Source organism: Xiphophorus couchianus, chromosome 13 (assembly GCF_001444195.1).
Source record: "Xiphophorus couchianus chromosome 13, X_couchianus-1.0, whole genome shotgun sequence".
Taxonomy (NCBI): domain Eukaryota; kingdom Metazoa; phylum Chordata; class Actinopteri; order Cyprinodontiformes; family Poeciliidae; genus Xiphophorus; species Xiphophorus couchianus.
This window is the reverse complement of record NC_040240.1, coordinates 11,608,258-11,631,921: the sequence shown is the minus strand read 5'-3', so window position 1 is coordinate 11,631,921 and position 23,664 is coordinate 11,608,258. Positions and strand designations below refer to the sequence as shown.

At 38.4% G+C, this 23,664-nt stretch overlaps 2 protein-coding genes across 3 annotated transcripts in view; both read right to left on the bottom strand.

The window, feature by feature from the left end:
• The window catches only part of aunip (aurora kinase A and ninein interacting protein), a 954,922-nt gene that overhangs the window by 717,263 nt on the left and 213,995 nt on the right, over nt 1-23,664 (bottom strand). The window lies entirely within an intron of this gene.
• tinagl1 (tubulointerstitial nephritis antigen-like 1) overlaps nt 707-23,664 on the bottom strand; it is a 41,654-nt gene continuing 18,696 nt past the window's right edge. For both annotated transcript variants that reach the window (XM_028036560.1, XM_028036558.1), the window contains 11 exons: nt 22,018-22,328; nt 19,524-19,590; nt 14,367-14,459; nt 14,129-14,243; nt 11,783-11,909; nt 11,516-11,666; nt 11,245-11,431; nt 9,574-9,619; nt 7,793-7,916; nt 4,078-4,123; nt 707-3,928 (listed from right to left, as the gene is read on the bottom strand). In XM_028036560.1, coding sequence (XP_027892361.1) covers nt 3,767-3,928; nt 4,078-4,123; nt 7,793-7,916; nt 9,574-9,619; nt 11,245-11,431; nt 11,516-11,666; nt 11,783-11,909; nt 14,129-14,243; nt 14,367-14,459; nt 19,524-19,590; nt 22,018-22,324 — 1,425 coding nt within the window. In that variant the 5' untranslated portion in view covers nt 22,325-22,328 and the 3' untranslated portion in view covers nt 707-3,766. The remainder of the gene's footprint in view (nt 3,929-4,077; nt 4,124-7,792; nt 7,917-9,573; nt 9,620-11,244; nt 11,432-11,515; nt 11,667-11,782; nt 11,910-14,128; nt 14,244-14,366; nt 14,460-19,523; nt 19,591-22,017; nt 22,329-23,664) is intronic.

The following is a 23,664-nucleotide window of genomic DNA, read 5'->3' as shown; positions in this document are numbered from 1 at the left end:
ATGAAGGATTTTCAACACTTTGCTAAACAGTGACCAACGCATTACCACATTTTTCAGATACAATTAACTAATCGGAACTGTCAGCAGCGACCCTGATTGTGGCACTAGTGATTTTTGTAAAAACAATGAACATGGGATTTTTTCCCCCCCCACATATAAAATCACCTAAATGAAAGATTTTTTTTTATTGTTTCAGATAATGACTCTGCAATAAAACATGAATATGCTGTATTTTGTATCAACATCTGAAAGGACTAAGGGGGAAAACCAAATTTTGATATTTAGGTGGATTTTACACAAATTAAGATTTTTGTCCAACATCCCAAACATCACCTGATATTGCTCATTCACTGAATAGTTTTAAATCTGTTTGGTTTCCTTCTTATTAAGTACAATGCAACATAGTATTCAGTCTTCATTCATTACATGAATGTAGTCATTTAAAGACTTGGATTACTAGACTGTATAATCCAAGTTTTTAAAAGTTTTTTTTCCGTGGTTCTTCTCTGGAGTTTTTGCTTTTGGTGATGGAACGTGACGCTGACAGAGCAGGACTTATGAAAACTGTCCTCAGCCCACACATCCATCACCCATCCCCTCCTGTTACTATTCACTACAAAAACATGCACGCAGAGAGATTTTCCACTGGATAATCTATATCTATGTCTAAAAAAATCTGAAATGAATATTTCTTGCAGTCAGATCAGAGCTGGTTTTAGAAAGACATTTATTGAGGATTTGAACACTAATCTGGGATTGTTCCAAGTGCACAACGAACAAAAGACAGATGTTAAAGCATTGCACAAATAAAAGAATATAATTTACACATCTCGCCATAAATAAAGCCAACACACAAATGAGACAGATATGGATTATTTCACTCCAAATGTACAACTTTATGGTGTACGTCCGTTGAAGCTACCAAGGGATTCTACAAGTGATGGGATGCAGCTATGGACAACATTTAGGAGGAAAAAAAGGGAAATCAGCAATAATACAAGCATAAGGAAAGGAGAGGAGAATTTTTCCCCTCAATATTTATTATAAATTATATCTGTAAAAAACTGTGGAGATTTTACTTTTCCAGTTTTGGTCAAATCCTAATTTCTTGAGTTTTTCTACTTTCATATCAGTTCATCTTTTGAAACAACTTTTTTTTAATAGTTTGAAGAGCATAAAGAAGTTTCACTAAGTGTAAGGCCGAAGCTTTTTCAGAGATGTTTTAGCAGCTTTTCATCTGTTTCTGACTTTGCTCTTTTCAACACAAACACACAGATTCAGGAAAAGACAGGCAACCGTCCTATTAGTAATCCCTCCATTTTGCGCTGCATTACACATTGCTTGTCCATCCAGACGTTTCTCTGTGCTTTTACATCTTTCTGCCCATTCATGCCTGAAGCAAAGACGGAAAGACCTTAAAGATCACAAGACATGATGAGAGAGAAATATCTTTTGAAGACAAAGCTGAAGCTGGCCCAGGATGTAATCTAAGAAACAAGTTAATAACTAACTGAGCTTTCCTTTTCAAGTCTGGTGAAGCCGAATAAAGAAGAAATAAAGATAAAGGAACTTTTAAAAGATTAAAAAAAGAAAGGCCGGTGTGACTTTTGTCTGCTTTTTGTTGAAGTTGTTTTACATACAGTGAAACATTCAAACCCCTTGAACTTTGTCACTGTTTTTCTACATTATAACCACAAACCTAAATTTTGTTGGGATTTTGACAGATCAATGCATATTTATGTGGTGGAAGAAACATTTATGTTTCACCCCTCCTTACTCTGATACCCATGAATAAAATAAAGCATGACTAATTAACTGCAGGAGTCATCTGATGAAATGGAGTCCACCTGAGTGTTACTCAATTTCAGTATAAATCTAAACTGTTCTGTGAAAACATCAGATGTTTATTAGTAAACAAACAGCATCATTGAGACCAAGGAGCACGCCAGCGAGGAAGATGTGGAGAAGTTAAAAAATGAGTTAAAATAATAAAATAATATTCTCTGAACATCTTACAGAGCGTTGTTTAATCCTCTATCAAAAAAAACAAATGAAAAGGATTTCTCACCATTGGAGTCTGGCTTGTATGGAAGAGTGGGAACATTGAAACCACTGAGGGAAAACTGTAACAGTTCCTGTTTTCCAGAAGCCGTGTAAAGAGTGGAAGAAAATGCTCTGGTCAGAGGAGACCAGAACTTCACTTTTCCATCAAAGTGGATATTTGCTGCCACTGTAAAGCATGGTGGTGGCAGTATCATACTGCAGAGATGCTTTTCTTCAGCAGAAGCATGGAAACTGGAGGAAGCAGGACAGATTTGAAACTGTCATTGAGGTTCCCCTTCGAGAACAACCGTCCTAAATACACAGTTCGAACTACAAGGGAATTGTTTTAATCAAAACTAATTAATGTGTCACAATGGTCTAGTCAAAGCCCAATACTAAAGTCAATTGAGAATCTGAGCCAAGACGCACTCCAGAAATCCAGATATTCTTGTTCTTCTACTTCACAATTATGCTCTGGTTTGTGTTGGACTTTCACATAAAATGTTAAAATATATTGACAAGAAAAAAAATGGTAAAAAGTTTTGTGAATACTTGAGTGGCCCTGAATAAAACATAGAACATTTCCAGACGAATACTGTGGCAGAGAGGGAACGTTAGCAGCAGTTTTGCCATGTGATCCAAATGTTTGTAGCAAAAGCACAACAGCTTTAAAGGAAAGAAACAGAAGTGAAATGTGAAGATTTTTTACACAGTTGGTCTTAAAACACATATATAAAATATAACTTTAATGTACAACTGCAACAAAAAAATAACATCTTGAACATAAACTGTAACAGCGTACAGAGAATCAAGTAAATTAAGACAATGACACTTGTTTCAGATTTGCCTCTGTCTCATTAAGGCATTACAGTCTGCAGTCTTTTCACTGTGAGGATCGAGAATTGTTGCTTTAATTTCTAAATGAATTGCTGCATTTAGGTTTACATTAGAGCTAAAGCAACCAGGTGTTTCCCTAATATGGTCATGTCACTTAGAAGTGTTTCTTCTTTCACAAGCACATAGACATGTTGAACAATTTTAAAATAGGAGATGACCTTAAACTCCTGTTGTCTTGATTTCTTTATTTTTTGGAAACTGTGAGAAGCCTGAGAAGTGTCCCCTGTAATTCAAAGAAAAGGGTAAAACCTTGCCTTTTGTATGACTGACAGGTTAATATCATCGGGTCGTCTATGATATATTATCAGGTTGCATCGCTTAACAGGGGAGTGTCCTTCTCACAGGGACTGATGCCTGATAATCTGCCTCTCAGATTTCCACTTCGTCCAGTTCTGCTTGCAGTGTCCGGTTTCTCTGGATTATATATTTAGAGCTAGCAGAGACTGAAGGATAAAAGGAGCGAATTGAACTTCTTCATCTGAGATCGTCTCTGAAATGAGCTTGGTCCAACAGATGCCAGGACTTTTCTGGATGTGTTGTCTTTGGAGGTGTGAGACTGCAAGGCAAAATCAAGATGCTTCAAACATATATGTATATATATTTTTGGTGACATTAATCTTGAGCTACAGAGAAAGTTGGGCAGTTTGTTCTAATGAAGAAGTGAATTAACAGTGTTTGCATAGACGCCCCCACTGTAAAGCAAGATTTTAGCTTTGTGGCCCTCCCAGACAGTTTGTTCGTTAAAGGGACACAGTGGCGTTCTCCACTGCAGAGCAAAAAAAGCAAAGGTCACAGTGGGGGGTTTCAAAATCACAAAAGTCTTCTTTTAAATGTGTCTGCGGCGATGGTGGTGATTCTGCATGTCCTCCATAGTGATTCTGCCCCAGACGCCAATCACAAATGCTTCGATCTCGCACTCATTTTCTCCCCGAACGATGCGGAAGTAGCCGTTCTCGCCCCAGTTCTTTCCCCAGGAGTTGGCAGCAATCTGAGAATAAAATCCATCATTCAGCAAATCCATAAACAATTTCAACCAATGATTACTTCTTTTTTTTTTTTACTTCAAGGGAGGAATTTTTTCAGGTCAGAAACATGAAAAGCAGTGGCTCTGTGTTTTGGGGGAAAAAAGCAACATACCCAGTACTTTCTTGGTGTCCCGTTATAGTCTCTGTCTTCTCCCCACCTGTGCACAAAGCAAAGCAAACCAAACGGCTTTAAGGTATTTTACCAGGATTTTAAGGTAGTGCATATGTAAACACCAATGGTTTTAGCTTTTAATATTTTTTTAAAACAAATGTGAAAACTGTGGTACACATGTGTATCCAAGATCCTTTTACTCTGATACCCCTAAATAAAACCCAGGAGAATTAATTGCTTTCAGAAGTAATCTGAGTGGTAAATAAGGTGGACATGACAGTCAGGGTAAAGTACACACTAATTGTATGAATTATTTTTAGCTTGTCAACAACATCTTGAAAACCAGATATTTATAGCTTTGTCGCTCTCTTTTCACACCCAGATGCTTTTCCAATCCGAACAACATGGAATTCCCCGTTTTGATGGGCATTTCCACCTTCCAGACATGGAAACAGGGGATAGGTTATGCGGAAATGAACGTCAGTCCACCAACATAGGATAAAACATCTAAAAACATACAGGCACAGCATGTGAACCTTATCTTTACTCCTTGTGCTTGCCAACAAATTTGCTCTCTGGAAACCCTGGCATCCGCCCATGAATTCCCACTATGATCTCCAAAGCGGCTGCCCCTACAGACTCTGTTTAGCATCATCAAAACATTCTCCCAAAGCCAATTCCCATCCTGTTTTTGCACTCCGGGTCTTTCATTTCCCAAAAAACTCCCGGTGTCCAATCCCTTGTTATCTTTTTATAAAGCGAAGGAATGTGGGGAAACAGAGCGGAAGGTCAAACTCTGCCAACTAATACGCTTTCCCCAACACCGGCCGGCAGTGCCAGCTGTCCATCACCGTCTGGGCTTAGTGTTTTCTTAAGTGTGGTCAAACGTCGGCGTGACTAAAAACAGACGCTGCTGCATCAACAACATGCCGCAAGAGGAGTCTGAAACAGAGCAGGGAATCAAGGTCGGTGTTTGTGAATGAGGAACAAACACACCTATACTTATGTGTGTGTCTGGGGGAGATCCCATGTGCATGCCTTCCAGCGTATTTACTGGTAGAGACAGAGCCAGACAGAATCAGACCAATACTTAGCTCTTATCAGACCCGCAATAAGCTCCCTCACTCACTCATGGACAATGATAGACATACCACTGTGCCTGTGCGTATACTCCCCTCATTCCTCCCTTCGTACCCCTTCTCAGGCCGATTGATCCCCCTTTCTCTGTCCGGTGAGGTAAGGATCAGCATCCCAGACAATGCTCTTTCCACCACGTTGGATCTCAATGCTCTTTTTGCAAACTTTCCCAGGCCCTGGGCTTAAAGGACACACAGCTACAGGATTTGGCCTGTGTAAACACACTGACGCCTGTGGCAGGTTTGGGCTGCAAAACACAGCGGAACACCACAGCAGCCCTCAACTACCTCATCTCCATATGAACCTGCCACAGATACATCCACTCAACGAGAGCAGCGCCGAGGAGCAACAATGTTAGTGTCAGCATTTACCACCAAAAACGCAATTCAGTAAAGAGAAATAAGTGAAAGTTTGCATCCAGTTTGACTGGTCCATTTTGTTCTACTGCTCTTTTCAAACCTATTATACTTCCATTTTAAATCTGTGAAAAAGCAATTTGTCCACATATAGATAAACCACAGTGTCAATAATATTTTGTTGGTCTTTGAGTTTTTTGATGAATTTTAGGAGACATGCAGCAAAGATCATCAGGCCTGGACTCAAACCTGTGACGGCCAAGTCGAGGCCTCTGTATATGGGCCGCACCGCTGCGCCCACATGAAGGATTTTTAACCTCAACATGTTATGCGATGGCCTGCACAATCACGTGGAAAACTGCAGACTTGACAGTTCTCCAGCAGACAGTGATTCCCTACTCTACCTCCACAAGTTTGTAACACACATTTGTGTTAGAAAAAGGCACGCAAGTTACAGGTATAGCAAGAGCTTTCTTTTTTTTTCTGAGTTTATTTGGTAGGGACAGACACACACCCACATAGACAAACTGAACAAAACAGCAGTCCCAGGTTTGCGTCAGTGCAATAGCAACAGCTAATTCGCAGCACTTGTACCTAGATGGGCTTTTAAAAAGTACCTCTAAAAGTTAAAATAATAATCATTTAAAATAGCACAGCATAATGTTGACGACAAGTATTTTTTAAATTTAGATTCTACAATAAAATAACTTTTCACTGATATTCAACTTTATTGTCATTTTTAGGTGATTTTATAATGCAAGTATCCAATGATCACATTTTCTAAAGTCTGTTTGGATGAGCTGACAAGATTGTGATCCCCAAACGAAGCAAAACCAACTGAGAAACCTCCTGTTGGACTCTTCTAAAAGAAAATCCACCATCACAGCTGTCTGCAAATCAACAGGTGGTGTCTCTTTGAATGCATCGTCTTTTAAATCTAACCTTGCCTACATCAAAGACACAATCTCTTATCCTCGTGAATCTGGCTGTCCCACAAAACCTTCCACAAAACCTCCCACAAAATGCAAAGTTTTCAAGAAGACGTTTTTATGACCCATGTGAGAATCATTTTGAAGCTCCTGTTATCAAATTAAAGGTCTTCAAAGAGACATGTTATGTACGTGAAAAAGATGCTGACAATGAAAGCAGCAGATAAGTTTCCCATAATTGACCAAGCAGGTAGAGAAAAAAAAATGCTTCAATCATCAGGCTTAATTAGCCTGTCTGGAGTTTTTCACAGTTGTCTCTGCGGGATCTGGTCACACAGAGATAAACAACTATTTCCAAACACATTCTTCAACCTCTGCGGTAGACACTTTGACATTCTGAAAGCCAGTTGTTCATTTTTCTTACTTTTACGTCACATTTGGGAGATTTTATCTGTCTAATGACAGACATATGTCAAAACCTGCCCGATGAACTCCAGGGAAGATTCCTGTCAAATATTTATGAGTAGAAGGCTTGTTGATGATATTTCAAAGGTCGAAACCTCTGGCCTCTTATTGTCCTCCGTATGAGACGTGCAGCAGCATGAAACGAGCACCTGTCTGTCTGAGGGGGGGGTTGTCTAAATGATAACGGGTTTATTTTAGTCTGGATTCAAGGATCTGAAAAAGACAGGAAGCAGGACTGTCTGCGCACAGAGAGCCAACAGAGGAGATGAGGCTCAAAAGCAGAAAGGACGGAGAAATAACGAGAGACACGGGGGTGGTGGGCAGTTCCAGGTGTGTCAGTCGGCTACCTGCCTGCATATTTGTGGTCACCGTAGTTACAGGATGGGGGAAGGGTGAACTGTCTGGAGCAAACCAAGGAGTGGAGCCAAAGGTGTGTCTCTAAGAGCAGGAGTCTGGGTGGGAAGCTTACTCACAAGAACATTTTTGGCTTTGGGCAAACACATGTGCAAAGGGAGAATTTGAACTCAACCCAAATCAGGCAGCTACTCCATAAAGGAGTAAAAACACCTTTATGTATGAAAGGAGGGAAAACAGACTCTCAATTTAATGAACAATGTAATATTTATCTAGACTTTGATAAGTTTGGTTGACGTAAGTTTTTGTGTCATTTTTCTACTCGTAAATCACACTCAACATTTGAAAAGTCACATCTAATATTCTGTGTGCTTATGTTCAACCTAAAAAGTCTCATAGCCTCCAGATGACTAAACTCACAAAGCAAACCAAAAACGACTTGTTGTTAACTGGTACTTTATCGCAGGAACTCACCCAAGGATCCTGACCGAGTGCGTGCCATGTTTGCGGTACTGTGGCGGTTTGGCAAAGCTGACATCAGTGTGTTTGTAGATCCCACTCTTGTAGGCAAAGAAGTCCTCATGGACCTCCATAATAGCTGTAAGAACAAACAAACAGGAATAATTAGAGGGCAGATTAAAACACATACCTCCCTGGATCTATAATAGTGAAGGGATAAAATCTTATCCAAATATGGATTAATTTAAGAGCAACTAGACCCCAAAGACAAACACATTCATACATCAGAGAAGGCTAATCTGTTTGTGTTTGTGTGGGGGTGTTCTTGTGTGTGTATCTTGTAAAACTACTTTTTCTTATTTTGTCACCACATAACCTAATTTTTTTTGTTACAATTTTAAGGAACAGTCCAACACAAACTAGTGTATCGTTATGAAGTGGAAGGAAAAATTTGTATTTTTCAATTTAAAAAAAATCTGAAAAGCATGCTGTGAATTTATATTCACCCCTCTTATTCACTCAACTTTCAAATTTAAAGCTGCGTTAGGATATAAAATAATATCATAGAGTTTCAGCATCTCAGAGCTCTCTTTAATCCATTGCCCGAAAATAAAAAGATTATGCCAGAACTGCAAAGCCTGTAAGACATCCAACTAAACGGAAAGGTTTGATAAGAGAAGAAGTCGAGAGGCCCAAAGTAGTGTTTTCATATGCAAAGATGATGGAGACATGCAGACTTGCAGTTAAGTCATCTTTTACTGTTTCTCTCACCTAGCAAGTTCCCACTTCTTTGTGTTTGATTAAATAAAATGTGTAATCTAACAGAATATGTAAAAGTTCAAGAGGTTTGATTTGTGCACAAGGCACTGGATTAATTGTCTTTAAAAATGAGTTGTAGTGAATGCCTTTCTCCTGCTGTAGACGACTGCAATGACTTATAAACAAAGTTGATAAATATAACACAAAAGCTCATGCACACATGCCCTGTTAGCTTTGTGACAAGGAGCAACTTTAATGTCCAAAAGGAAACTTTTTGACATTACAACAAGTCTTCCTGCCTGTTCTTCTGAACAATAACTATGTGCATGAAGCTAGCAGAGGTTTAGAAAAGACACACACACTTTGCACACACACACACTTTGCACACAGATATACATGTGACTTTTTAGTAACACTTTATTTGACGGGTTGTGAATAAGACTGTCATGACACCGTCATAAACATGACATAACAGCTGTCATGAACATGAGTAAGTCTTCATGAATATTTATGACTGTTGTCATAAAGTGTCATTCGGTAAATCATGACACTTTTGTTGACAAAGTTGACATTATTTAAAATGTCTTTGTTATGACAACTTGTCATTAACCAAGAAATCATGATCCGACATAAATTTGTTATAAAAGTATTACTGATTAAACTTTAGCTTTAATAACATAAAGCTACATAATTTTAAAATTGTAATCAGTAATACTTTTGACAGTGGCCCAGATGAGCACCAGACAGAGACAGACAGTCAAGGAAAATCAGGTCAACTCCTTTGGTATAAAAGTCAATCATTTGACTCAGTTACTGGGGTCAAAGTTGAAACCCTGGACAAAAGTCACAAGGGTCAGAGGGTCAAACTTGGCATTACAGGGTAAGATTGTCTAGATAAAGGTTTAAGATGCCACAGCATGGTCTGAACCTTTTATTTTAATTTTTTAACAGAAAGTTAGGAGTAAATGTTAATAAAAATATATTTATTACCATAATTAGTGAAAGAACGCAGGTTTATGTTAGGCAGAATGCCTTACCTTGCACAGGACCATTATCCATGATCTCCTTCATAATCTCCTTTTCCTAAAAGATGAGATAAAACAAAACAATTTACAGCCGAGGGAGAACGAGACAGGCAGATCTGGCCTGAGAAACAGAGAGGATGAAATCTAATCCCCCTGGAATAAAAACTCAGATATAAGAAATTGAGTTATCAGGGCCTGCTGCTCTTAATGCCTTCCATATTGACTTCAGAGGCAGTCAGGGGGCAGAAACAAGAGACTATAATGATTTGGAAAATCATTATTTGTCATTTAGCAGACTGATGCAAGCAGATAAAACCCAAACCTGGCTGCAGGTCAGTGGAGATGAAACATTGCATCTTTTATAGTCAGAATCAAAAAGGCGCTCTACCGTTTTACTGTCTGTAATCATTTAGAGTAACTCCACTGCTTTAATGACATGCTCTTATGTCCACTCATCGATACTTTGATTTAAAAGCTGTAAAGAAAATGGCACTCAGAACATTAGGATAATGTCATAAAAAAGAAAACACATCAATCTAATTTCCAGTAAATCTCAAAGATTTTATATGGCAATAAATGATTATTTTATACGTACATTTCTAAAGTGGAGCCTGTAAGCCGGCGTAATTCTATCAGTGATTTGTTTGTCCATATATTTCAAATTAAATCATGCTAACAATTGTAACAATTGGTATAAAAATGTCATAAAACTCTTCCAGATAAATTCAATACAGCACTCTGCATATTTATTATCTGCATAATAAAGACAATACATCAATAAATCTGGTTTGATAGTTATTGTACCTATGACTATTTACATTTTTATTTGTGACTTCTTGTTTCTGTCTCAAACTATTTCAGATGGCAAAGACAGGAGAGCAAAGCAGATGTCCACATAAAAGCAGCTACTAAACTTGCTGACTTGCTCACAGCAAATTTATTTATCGGTCAATTCAATTATTTCATGAAATGGTGCATCAAATTATTGGTATTATTATCATTAGTAGTAGCTTATTCAAAATGTTAATGTTTATTTTGTCTATTTTTAATCTGCTTGATTTTTTTATTGTTGTTTTTAATTTTCTTGTACAAGCACTTTGAATTGTCTTTGGTTGAAAGGTGCTATATAAATAAAGTTGCCTTGTCTTGCCTAGCTGTAGGAGTAATAGTAGTAGTAGTTTGTTCCTATAACTCTGAATATTAAATTAATATTATATTCTTATTAGTAAGCGAGTACTTACAACAAGCTAAAGATGCAAACCCCCCTTTGTGTACAGATAACGCAAAGGAAACTTCTCTAAATTTCTACTGTGTGAAATTAGGCTATTGTAATAAAAGATTATTTCATTTTCAAGTTTTTTTATATAAATATTTTATGATCAGGACTACCAATAAACATGGAGGACACTATAGATCTGTTACTCAGCATAATGCTGCAAGACACTCACTAGTAAATCAAAAATAAACAATAAATCAAGTGGGTGTGTCTACTGCGTGATGAAATTTGACAAATCCATGCATATTTTACATGGAAAATTAAGTGTGGAGAATGATTTCTATCTCATTTTATGTGTGGCGCTATGCGCATAAGAAGGCATGTTTGTCGATGTTTATGCATGCATGCTTTCTGTGAGTTGTTGTTGATCTGTTTATGAGAAGTTTTTGTGGTTGTGCAATTCTTACGTTGGATGAGAGCCTGTAGGGTGGCGTGGACTGGTAGATGTCATTGTGGTAGTTCTGTGAGTTGGGGCAACGCTGTGTGGCTTGCCTCTTGCCTCGCCCCACTGAGCGACTCTGCATCATGCAACGCCCCACCTCTGCTGGGGTTTGTTGCGGAGGTTGGTATGGGTAACAGTTATCTGTCACAACTCTTTAATTAAAAAAAGAAGCTCATTTCAGCCTTTTGTATACATAAGAGTGCGTTTATTTTCTGCGTGACATGCAAGGTTCTCACCCACGACGCCGGAGGTACCACCAGGCTCCGTCTACTCGGCCTCCTGCGCAGCCTCCTTGGTTGCGTGTGTCACAGGAGATAAGATTTTGGGGCGACAGCTGAGGAGTCATGTGACCCATGGACTGAATGGAGATTCGGTCTGATGCCACAGCTGGTGAAAAGACGCAAAGACTAAACATTGTGCCTGTTCATGCTTGTCCTTCTTTGCTCACTATAACATTCAATATATTTGTCTTCCGTTCAGAGTGAGTTCTCCTCAAAACCCACCTGCTGTTGAAAAGGCCCATGAGGCGGCACAGTTGCCCTGATCCAGCGGTTCGTGAATTTTCCCGGGCCACTTCTCCAGTGAGTTGAAGTGGAGCGGTAGATGATCATTCTGAGGGTCCATGTTCATCTGTAAGAGCAGAATAAAACAGTATTTAACTCATGGGGTTTCTTGTTTGTTTGTTTGGTTTTGCAATTTAAGGTTCAAAGGCTGCACTGGCATGAACAGTTATGTAAAATGTTAATATATACCCTGAAAATGAATAAATCTGATTAACATTCAGGCTTATGTAACTCCTGTATGAAGAATGTGCAAAGAAGTCCAGTGAGGTCAGAACAGTTAAATATTTAACAATTGTCCTCTCCATGTAAAAGGCGCAATTAAAATATTTTTGTCTGACAAGTTTGGGTCCCAACAAGATTACATAAGTTTGCTCCACAGTGGAAGAGGCTTCTGCACAGGCAATTAGGACCATTTAGACCTGGGTCACACAAGAACCTTTGATCCCTGTTGAACTGTATGGTTACATCAGTGTAAATTTGAATGCATTTTTCAGGCATGCATTCATTCGCAGATAACTCTCAGATAGCAGACTCGAGGCTGGACACTCGCCCAGTCTGCCAGTGAGGTGTGATAACGGAGCAGACACTTCTGTCTAATAAACTTCCCTCTGTCTCATGAAGACTTTGGCTACCTGCACCACATTCCACTGATTAATGACACTGTTATTCAGAGCAAAGAGACAGCCACTTCATATATAACTAGGGAATGTGCTGCTGTTTTAAGATTTGTAGTTCTGCAGAGTCAAAGTCCAAAATGCAGCCATCCTGGCAAAAGAGACAAATTGTGCAAGAATATGTTGGCAGATATGTTTTTGTTTGGGGTTCTCAGCTACAGTAAGTAATGTAATCACAGCATCCCAGACTGTACAATTTAAGGGCGGAGGGGGGGAGGTGTGAACGAGCTGTGATGCTGGTAGGGACACAGGTAGGGACATGCCGATAGCAGAAGAAGGAGTCTGTTTGGGTGGGGATGGATGGAAAGCATGAACTAAAAGGGGGTTGCTCTTTATCCTGCCTCCCTCATCTTAGTTATTGCTCAATGTTTTGTTTCCGTCTTATGTAATCTGTCTGGGCAGAATGTAAACAAAGATGGAGCCAATGAGAGAAGGGCCTCTATCGCATTCCAACAAAACCCCCTCATTAAGTGAAAAATGTTTTGATCGGGGCTCACTGGTGAGGAAGCATGTGGGAGCCTGTAAAGAAGTAAAAGACACAACCAAGTGGCACATTCCCACAGGCTGCTTAAGCATGCAGCCTCCAGCAATCACGGAACATGTTGTCCTCTTTAACTGTACTGAACATGTTATAGATGCCTTTTAGTATCACTTTTCTTTTTTCTTGATATTATTTAATCTATTTCAGTCTAGATGGAATATTAATGTGTTCTACAAGGGTCTTGAATTATTACATTAAAACAAAATTTGTTACATGTTAGTTGCAGTATCATACTATGGGATGTGTGTTGATGGGGAAATGAATGGAACAACATGTAGGACAGAAAATTAAACTGCTAGGAGCTGCAAAAGCACAAACAAAAGCAGGACTTGATATTGTAAAAGTTCAACTTCCAGGAAAAATTTAACAAAACAAAATTTAACTTCCAGCAGGAAAACAACCCAAGACAGACAGTCAGAGCTTTAAAGGTTTAGATCAAGTTATATCTATGTGTCTGAATGGCCAAGAACGTTTACAGAACATGAAAATTAATGTTCAAGAATACTTTTCTTCCATCCTGACAGAGTATTGTAATTGCAAAAACCTTAAGCAATAGGTGTGCAAAGCTTAGAGAATACCTCAAAGACTTATAGCTATTATAATATACCAAAGGAGGCTGGGTGCTAAATTAACAATCTTCATATTTCTCATAAAACATTTTTACTTTTCTTTACAGAAAAGAAAATATGCGCTCATTTTTGTCTTGTTCCATTGCATCCATTCATTGTCTATACTGCTCATCTTTGTGGGGCCGAAGAAGGGCTGATACTTATCTCCAGTGGTCAATAGGCAAGAAGAGGGGTACACCAATTAACCTAAAATGTTTTGGACTGTGGTCAGCCAGAGGACCCGATTGAACCCATGCATGCACTGGGATAACATGCAAACTCTATGCAGAAAGACCACAGACCAGAATTTGAACCAGGCAACAGCCTCTACTGCATACATACAATCCTGACAAAAGTTATACAAAGATGACAAAATATATTGACATTTGTGTTTGTAATATTGCAAAATGTGACAAAGTCAAGGCAGCTTAGCCTTATTTACAGGGATGAAGATTGGGTCTACCTGAATCTCATTCATGTTCATAATAGTGCTGGAAGGTCTCTTTGTGCCCAGTCTGAATCGGATGCCTTCATCCAAAGTTAAGCCATATAACTGACTGTAGTTTGCAGCTTTCCATCTGAAAACAGAAAGAATAAGAAAAAATTTCTTGCAACATGTGGACCACTCTCTATCTTCAAAAAGCCTCCACAATAAAACAGCAAATAAATGCATTGACTTCATTTGCTTGTTTGTTTTATACCCGTAGTTTCCTCGGTTGACGGCGTTGATGACGTCAGGCTCAATAAGGCAAGCATTCTGCTCACACTCCCAGCGTCCAGAGGACCCACATGTGCTGCAAGACACCAAGACAGAAAGCATGGAGGGTCATCAAATGCTGACAGCAGCTGCACAAAATCACTAGTCACATTTATAAAATCAACGATGAATAAAATCAACTCCAATAAAAACACCCAATCAGAGATCAGTGTGCAGATTCAAAGTGGGATTCCTAAAAGGAGATTAATCAACAGAGGAATGCAAGAGGAATAAACTGGGATAAATATGGAAACATTCAGATGAAGAAAACCAGTCAAGTTTTACAAGACAGCAAGAAAAGACAGGATATGAATAATGAGAGACTTTTACTGCTGTGATACTTTGAAGTAATTTACTTCCTAATGACTCACTCTGGAGGAGTGTGTCTGCATATGTTTGTGTTGTCTGACAATTGAGGGAGCACAGCTCTGAATAGTAACATATTTTGTATTATTTTATTAAAACTAAAATAATTTTTTACATAACCTGAATTCAAAATTATGTTGTTTTCTCACCATTTTAGTGTTAGGACACAATAAATGCTCCAGTACTGTCCATGAAAATTGTGCGTGACAAAAACTGAATCAGACAGCTGACTCACGCTGATGAGTCATTGAAAAATACATGGATTTAGTTGGTCTTTTCTTGTTTTACGCATCATGACTAAATGACTAAAACCTCCTGAAAATCTCTTAATTTGAATGATAAGCTGTTTTACACATTTTATTATGTTGCTGTTGACCGAAGGGCTTTAAAAGTTCAACACAGCTGAACTTACGGCAACGCAACAATGAATAGTTAAGAACTGTTTCAAGGTCTTGCATAAAGGTCTCCTTGATCCCACTTGACTTCCTAAAATCATTCAGGGGAATTAAATGAGTAAATTTCCTGTTTATTGTTCAAACCAATCTGTGAGAAGCAATTATGATCTTTGAGTTCTGGATGAATTTTAATGTCTGATGGGGAACAATTTTAATAACATCAGGATACAGAATCAGTCAGGATGTATGCAAACTCCATAAAGACTTTGTTTATAGAGGTTCCAAATTTGCTCAAAATTGAACTCAGAGCAAAGGTGGCATTTGTACACTACTTATTCATGTTGATGCATATTCAAGACATAAAGATGTTTTCATTGTAAACACTCAATTGCTATCTAGTGCTCAGAGTTATGCCAGATGATGTAAAATTTAGCTACTCTGCATACTATCTAGCAAAATTATAAATTATATATTCCAATTATAGCCTCTGCTTCATTTAAAAATGTTTTGCATAAATAAAAATAACTTTTTCATATGCTCATATCAATTTTGGCTTATTTTAAATACATAACAGAGATAATCTATTAATGCTCATTTACATCATAAATGTGGCATTATAAAAATTATTTTACTTTAGGAGTTTCTCAAAAAATGAAGTCATTAAGTAACACTGCTGATGACTGTATGGGATGGTTCACCATTTACAAAGAAAGTACCTACCTGAGGCAATTACCGAGCATGCACAATGATGAACAGGTTCAATTACCTCTTACTCACACAGAAACCAGCAGAATGAGTAACTCATCTGATTGCAACATTTCCAGCCAAAGTGTCTAAGACACATACAGTATGTGCAAAGGCAATGCTCAAGTTCTCGATTTCACATTATGTTTAAAATAGGGGATTTGATACCAGCAAAGCACTGGCTAGTTTCTCAATGGGAACATGAAAATATTTCAACTGGAAGAAAGTGATGACGACCTTTAGCCTTTATGTTTTCAACAAGACGACAGGCATCACAGATCTCAGAACCAGGAAGTCAAAAAAGCAGCACATCTGCACAGTAATGACCGGGCACAGCGGGATGTGTTTGATGACAAAGTTATGAACATAAAGGGAGATTTTGAAATAAAATGAGAGTGCAGTGACAAGAATGGGAAGCCAAATTTAACATTCACACTACCCATTAAAAACAGAACAAGCACATTCATGCTCAGATGACATGCTGCATAGTGTCTCGAAACCTTGTGTGTTTAGATACTTGTTTATTTGAAATTCATGCCATTAGCTGATATCTAGATGGACGCACAAGAAGCCAAATCAAAGTGAGTTCTTCAGACTGTCCCGAAAGTGTGATGTTTCATAGTGATTATGTACAGACATGGTGCTTTCACAGAGAAAAGATCTCAGAAAGATATCAGACAGGCAAGAAAAGGTGCATATTAGGATTTTTCTTTTCCTTTTCATAAGCTCTTCCGCAACACATTCTTACCAGTCAGAGTAGATCCAGGCATCAACTGTAATGTGGAGAGGTGTAAATCACCCTGCAGGGCTTTTTGAAGTGTCAGTTCTATATTAGTTTGACAGTCAGGCTTCCCCTTTCTATTTCAGCCAGTAGCTACACGTAGGAGAAACTGATTCAAGTTTTAAATGGCTTGACTGCTGCTAACGAGACAGCTTAGAGGGAGCCAGCTGAGAGCTGGCTGTCAGCTCTAAGAGGAAACTGTGATCTCCACCCTGCAGGGCTAAGAGAACACACATTGGCAAATTAATAAGTGGAGTAGGAAAAGGGAGTGTCTGTTTCCCCTCTGTGTCATTGTGTGGTGTAACATTTTAAAGAAGCCATGCGTATGGCCTTATGGAGCACGTGTAGGAGCTTATGCTTATTCCATAAGAATTTCTGCTAGATGGGGAAACAGGTTTGGGCTCAGGAACAGAAGGACATTGAGCTTTCTGTTGACCTGCTTGGACTTAGCTTGGAGTCATAATCCATCTTTCCCTGTTAGTCTTTTTTATAGCATTGATTATATGATATAATGATCAAAACACACTCAAGAACACATGAGCGAAAAAAAGCAATAAAAGCTGAAAACTCAGCACTATAGGCTGATCATAAAAACACAATTACAATTTTGCAAAACACATTTAAGAAAATAAAGGACCTGTAGATACTTCACAAGGACAGAGAAATTTGTTCCCCATTCCGGCATCAGAAGGAACAAAGTACATCGTTCTTTTCCTGCAGTTCTGGTTCAGGGGATCTTGCAACTTCTGACTGACACACTATCCGGGCCGAACCTTTTTGTCGTGTGGTGCCTGACAGCTTTTGTGTGAATGGTGAGAAATTATAAATGGGCATGGCTACTGCAAAGATGTACACTGCATTGGGAGGTTTCCCAGTGGGAGGAGTTTTCAGAGTTTTGCTCTTGAACTACTTGTAAAGCATGAAATGTCCCGGTTAGAGAGAACTTTGTTGTTCTTCTTGCTAGTTAAATAGAACTACAGTTTTCTGTGTTCTTGTGCTAAACATACAGGACTAAAAATATATTTTTTGTTTGAAGATGTTGGGTGTCTACTCAATGGGTGTCTAAGCTGCCAAGGCAGGCTAAACAAAAAATGCCACAAAAAAAAAAAAAGTTGTTTTACAAAAATATTTTTTCTATTCATGTCATTGTTCTTATGAGTTCTTTTTTTACATTCTGTTGTTCTTTAAAATGTCATCCTGTCAACCCTTTTGAAAAAGTTGCTGTTTTTGGTTTGTTTTCACTGTTTTGTGCTGCAGCGTTTCCATAAAAGTCCTGCAGTTTTCCCTGAGCTGACTGGTCAGACTGGCTTGTTTTGTTTTTTTAAATGCTGTGACTAAAAATAAAGCAATGTTCCCAGAAAACATTATTCAGATGTCACTCTTACAATCAAATAAAATCCCAAACTGAATAGACCACTGAGCTGTCCAGAATTGGTCATAATGATCGGTCAGTATGAACATAAAGAAATTTAACTTTCATTTCTTCCTGTTTTTACTCTCCAGATCTGCTGCATGTCTCCCAGACTGCAGAAAAACACAGAAAAATAACCACATGAACTCTGTAGTCACTCGCTTTTAGAAATGCTGAAGTGAGGGAGGGAGATGTAAACACGTCCTTCAAGATCAGCGAACAAGAAAAATAAATCAACACTACTAAGAAGATTCACATTGGAATTTACACCAGGAGTCAAAACAAGCACCAAGCAGCTTTGTCTCACTGGATCCAGGTTCGTTTTTGTCCTTTGAAGTAAATAGCTTTTTTATCTATACCAAAGTAGAAGCTAAACAGGAAAACTACTTCAATTACAATCAAATTGGCCATGTAACTCAGGGCAACATGAAACAGCTGTCTGTAAACACAATATTGTTAACAGAAGATAAGGGGAAACTTTATGGGTTTGTTTTGTTTTAGTCTGAGTTGTGTTGCTGCTACTTTTGTCCTGCAAACACAGACTGCTGAAGTGTTATTTTATTTCAATTAGTCCATAAATTAAGTTATGTATAGGGAATAATTATTGAACACATGAAGAAAAGGATTTGCAAAAAAGTATAAAAAAGAAAAGAGATTAAATCTGTCAGTGTTTAGTGTTATCTGCACATCAAAATCAGTTGGTTTACTAAAAATTGATGCCCTATCAAAGTTTTTTTATTACTAAAGTATTGCACAAAGTGATATGAAAGGTAAAAGTAGAGAGAACTTAGTTAGTAATTGCAACGTTAACAGCAAAGCTGAACTCCTGAAGTAAAGACAGGCTGAAGCTTCTTTAAAACTTGCTGCTGGAGAGAATAATGAGTGGTTGGATGAGGCCTAAACTGAACCCTTTAGGTTTCACTGCAAGCACCACATTTAAAGACATCAAGGTTCAGCACATCATGTCAAAAGTGAAGGTTGCAGGTGGACACATCATTGATCGGTCTATTTCACAGCACAATGCTTCATGTCACTCAAGAAAGGATGAATGGAAACCCCTTTCAGTTTTTTGTTTGTAAAAAAAAAAGCTATTTTGAAGTCATTTGTAGTTATAACATACAACAAATGAAGATTTGTGATTGTAGCAAAGTGTGGTAAACTTCGAGGAGTATGAATGCTTTTGCAGGACACAAATGTGAGATAAGAGCCTTTATTAAGAAGTTGATATTTGGTTGTTTCAACCACAACTTAAACTATTTACCTTCTATATTAGTATAATATTTTTGAATGCGTGTACAGAGAACACAGAGAAAAATCCATCAAAGAGGTGAAGGAAAAACATTACATTTTGAAGCCATGTGTGCAGCTGATACAAAAAAGAATGGAAAAGTAGGGCTTACGTACCATAAATTGCAGTTTTCTTTGTATGTTTGCCCTGTATAAAACTTGTTTCCATTTCTTTCACAGATATCTGAAAAGAGATAGAGATGGGGTTTAATATACACGGGTTTGATGTGGTTAAACAAAACTGATCCTCTAACTAATCTGAAAGAAATACCAACACAGACTTAAACATAGCGATGCGAGTTGGACACACACATATTAGGGTGCATATGCAGCAAACACACACATAAAGCTTATGTGAGGTCTAAGTAGCTCTGAGCATCAGTAATCCAGTGTAGGAATGTGGAGTTAGCTCCTTTCCTCCATTCCCATGGCTTCCTGGGCTCTCATGGTTTAACAATTTTATACTCTGCTTCTCCACCTCCACCGGAATGGAGGGAAGGAAAACACTTCTTGTGACATAAATCCTTCAGCAAGGGAAACCATTTCTGACTAAGAAACCATGAATCAGCTTCAGCTTCTTTTTAAATCACTTTGACCCTCCTCTTCTTGAAGTTTGGACCCTGCTACTGAGAAAACTACAGTGAGTCAGTGACAGACTCAGTGACTCAGTTTATCTACCCCCTGATTTACAGTTGTTCAGGGTGTCAGCGCCATGTGGAATTTAAAAAATGACTTGGCACAAAATTTACTACAGGTCCCTGAGCTGATTGTGATTTATGGCCGAGACCTTCGACACCAATCCTCCAAACTCACAGCTGCCTAACTTGGCCTGTCATAAGTCACTTGCTGCAGCAAGTTACAGATTAAATATCTCCCATTTCTCACTTTTGGAAGTAATGCATTTATTCCTAATAGGATGTTTAACAAAGTATGATTTGGTTCCATACCTCAAAAAGACCTCTACCCTGCTGACTAGAGAATACACACCTGCTTACGCCCCTCTACCCCTCGTTGTCCGTCTCTCCTACCCTCCACATAGCCCACATTCTTTCTCCTGATCTCCTCCGGTTCAGTCGTACACCCCTCCTCCTCATTCCTATTTAATAAGAAGTCCACTGTTTCCTGCCCTGATCTCCGTCACTGAAGGTCTTTGCTCTCAATGGCACCTTCTCCACCTCTGCACTGAGAGAGCGGTGCTGTAGCCGCTGCGGTCCAACTGCAGCCACGTGTTCATTATTATGGTTGGAGGAGAGGAGTATCAGTTAATGTTTGCTTGCTGAAGTGTTTGGACTGAAATGGCCAAGGAGAGCAGAATGCTAATTATAGTTCCTGTTAGATATTTAGTTATATTTTACCAGCTGTTTGACGTTTTCAATTTATTTTATAAATATTCAACCAACCGGTGTTATTTTGAAATGATTTGTAGTTACATAATTTCATAATGCTGAAACTGCTGACATTGAATTGTGAAAAATGCTCTACACTAAGGTTGTGTAACTTAGAAAAAATACCATATGAACATCTCTTCATTTAATTTATTTTATTTCATTACTCTGACCTGGATTTTTTTTTTTTTGTGATGCAATTGAGAAGTTTTTTTTTTAGCTCATTAAAAGCCATTTTAACTTCATATTTTCACCTGGTCACACAGAAATACCTGAAATATCATAAAACAATAATCCAGATGGTGAGACTTTAATTTGTAAAATTACTCTCCAAAATGGCAGGAGCAGCAAACTTTCACACCCTTGGATTTGAACAACAGGAACAGCAACATTTAGAGGAAAGAAGCAATAATGTTTGTTGCCAGTTTTTTAGGAAACATTGGACTGACGGATTTAAATGTCCTGACAGAAATAACTGTATAGACCTGATGAATGGAATATAATGCACTTGAATACAAATAATTAAATAGACAAATAAATTAACAAATCAATCAACAGTGTACTGATGTATATCTGTTGTACTCTGAATCAACTTCTAGTTTGGCATGGAAATATTTCTGTATACTGATAATTAGCACAGGTGGTAATAATACGAACCATCTGCACACTTTGCTAAGATCCAACAAAGTAAATGTGCCTTACTTGTGAAATACATTTGAGGCTTAGTGGGACAGCTAATTTAAATTCATTCCGTCTTTATTTTAGAGAACTGAAAGTTAACTAATATGAGTAATAAAAAGGAGGAAAAAACATCACTCTCAATACAAGCTTTGATGTTTGATAAATTCATCAAATAGCCTAACCCAGTCACATAAAATCTCAATAAAATACATTCAACTTTGAATGTATTTTATAAGATGAGAAATGTGAAAATGTTTAACTGGAATGAATATTTTTTACAGAGGATTTTACGGTGACCAATAGTTTTAAAGGAGTTGTGTTAATTTTCAGGGTTTCAGTTCATTCTCTGATCTGAAACAAAGCTGGCTCATAGTTGTTGCAGCTGTAGCTAAAACTTTGTAGAGGGGTAAAACAATGTGTCACTGTAATTCATTTGTAGGTGTCAGCAGAGTGTCGTATGCCGCTGCGACTGAGCCTCAACAGCCCTGATCACAGACCCTTAGAAAAGTAAGCGAAGCAGACAAACACATGTCACCCTTATGTACCAATGAAAGGTGGCGGGACGCCCAGACAGCGATTCCAGAAGTCCGGGCAGCAGTCGGAGACGGTTCGGTTGCAGAACAAATCACAGTAGCAGATGGTATCCAGGTAGGGCACGGTGCACAGGTCGTCTCTGCCGGGGCAGCAGCCTCCTCGCCTGTGGCAGTAGGAGCCGTATGGGTCCCTGATGCCGCCAGCATGCAGAGGACTGGCCAGCTCCCTTTTGGTTCTTCTGTTTTGGATTCTGTCTGCGGTACCTTCCTGCGCAACCAGGAGCAGCACCAACGCAGTCAAAACAATAGGACCCATCATCAATCTGTAACCAAAGAAGAAGAAGTGAAACGGTCTTAGAAATTAACATATAAAGTTGATTTTATTCCACACAAGCATGGTTTTATGTGTCATTAAAACAAATTATTTTTGATTTTAAACTTCCAAAGTATGGAGGTTAGAGAGTAATGAACCATTCATTTAGGACAGTTGCCAATACCGCATGCACATTCTGCTCTATGATTCACACCCACACACATCCATTGAGCCATAAGCTTGGCAGAACAGGCACACACACTACGCAGAAGTTTGGGGAATATCAGCAGCTCATGGTCCAAACACAATCCCAAGGGATTCCTACAGACTGACCTTTATTTCACGACTTTCCTATAAGACAGCCAAGACAAACTGCAACCAAATTTGAAAATGCTTCAGCAAAGAAAGAAATGAAAACAACCACAAAATGATTCCTGGACTTTTGGGACACTGAATGGTTTAAAACAGCCTGACAAGTAGCACGGTTATTAGAAGTAATATGTCAGAGCTTGTTGTTTGTTTTTTTACGTGACTGTGTCTTATTATAAAAATACTTCCTTCTATAGTAATAACCACAAAGTCCTGTTTTTGTGCATGTTTACATGTTGCTCTAGTTTTTCTTGACTGCAAACTTTGATCCATGCATTCCTTTGTTTTGGATGCGCCATGGAGAGCGCTGGTTTCAGGTTTCTGACAGGGTGGGTCCATGCAGACCTACCGGAAGAATTGCCCAGCTGCTTACATAAATAGCATCTTTGATTGTCAAATCAGGAATCCACTCACAATGAACATTACGCACATAATAGCAAGGCTGTACTCTGCCTGAATGCGTTTTTTAGGTGTCCAATACCCACGCACAAAAACATGAAAGCAAATGGCAGCACGGATGGGCAGGAGATCCGCTCTTTAAGACAAGAGTTTAGTTGAAGCAGATTCAAAGCAGTGCAATAAAACACCCACCCAGGTGTTCACAGAGCTGCTCTGGCCTTCATGTCAAAGTTTTAATGGTGAGCAAGTAATTCATGGTAACTGATAAAGAGAGTTCCAAAATATTTCCTCCTCTCTTCTCAAAATCCTCTCAAAATGGTAACAAATTAATTTTGGAAGTTACAAAGTATCAACTAATTAAATTGTTTAGTTTTCGATGAAGAAAATAAGCTTGCAAATGTTGATCAACATTAGATTGGTTACAAATCCAACCATTTTAGGAAGACAAAAGTCTCATTTGTAATGTTCTGCGACAATGAAGAGAACCATTAAGGCAGAAATATTTTTCTGTGCTTTTTTAGTTACTAAGTAGAAAATAGTATAAGGATATTAGGAAACTGGAGAAAGTTTGAGTTGAG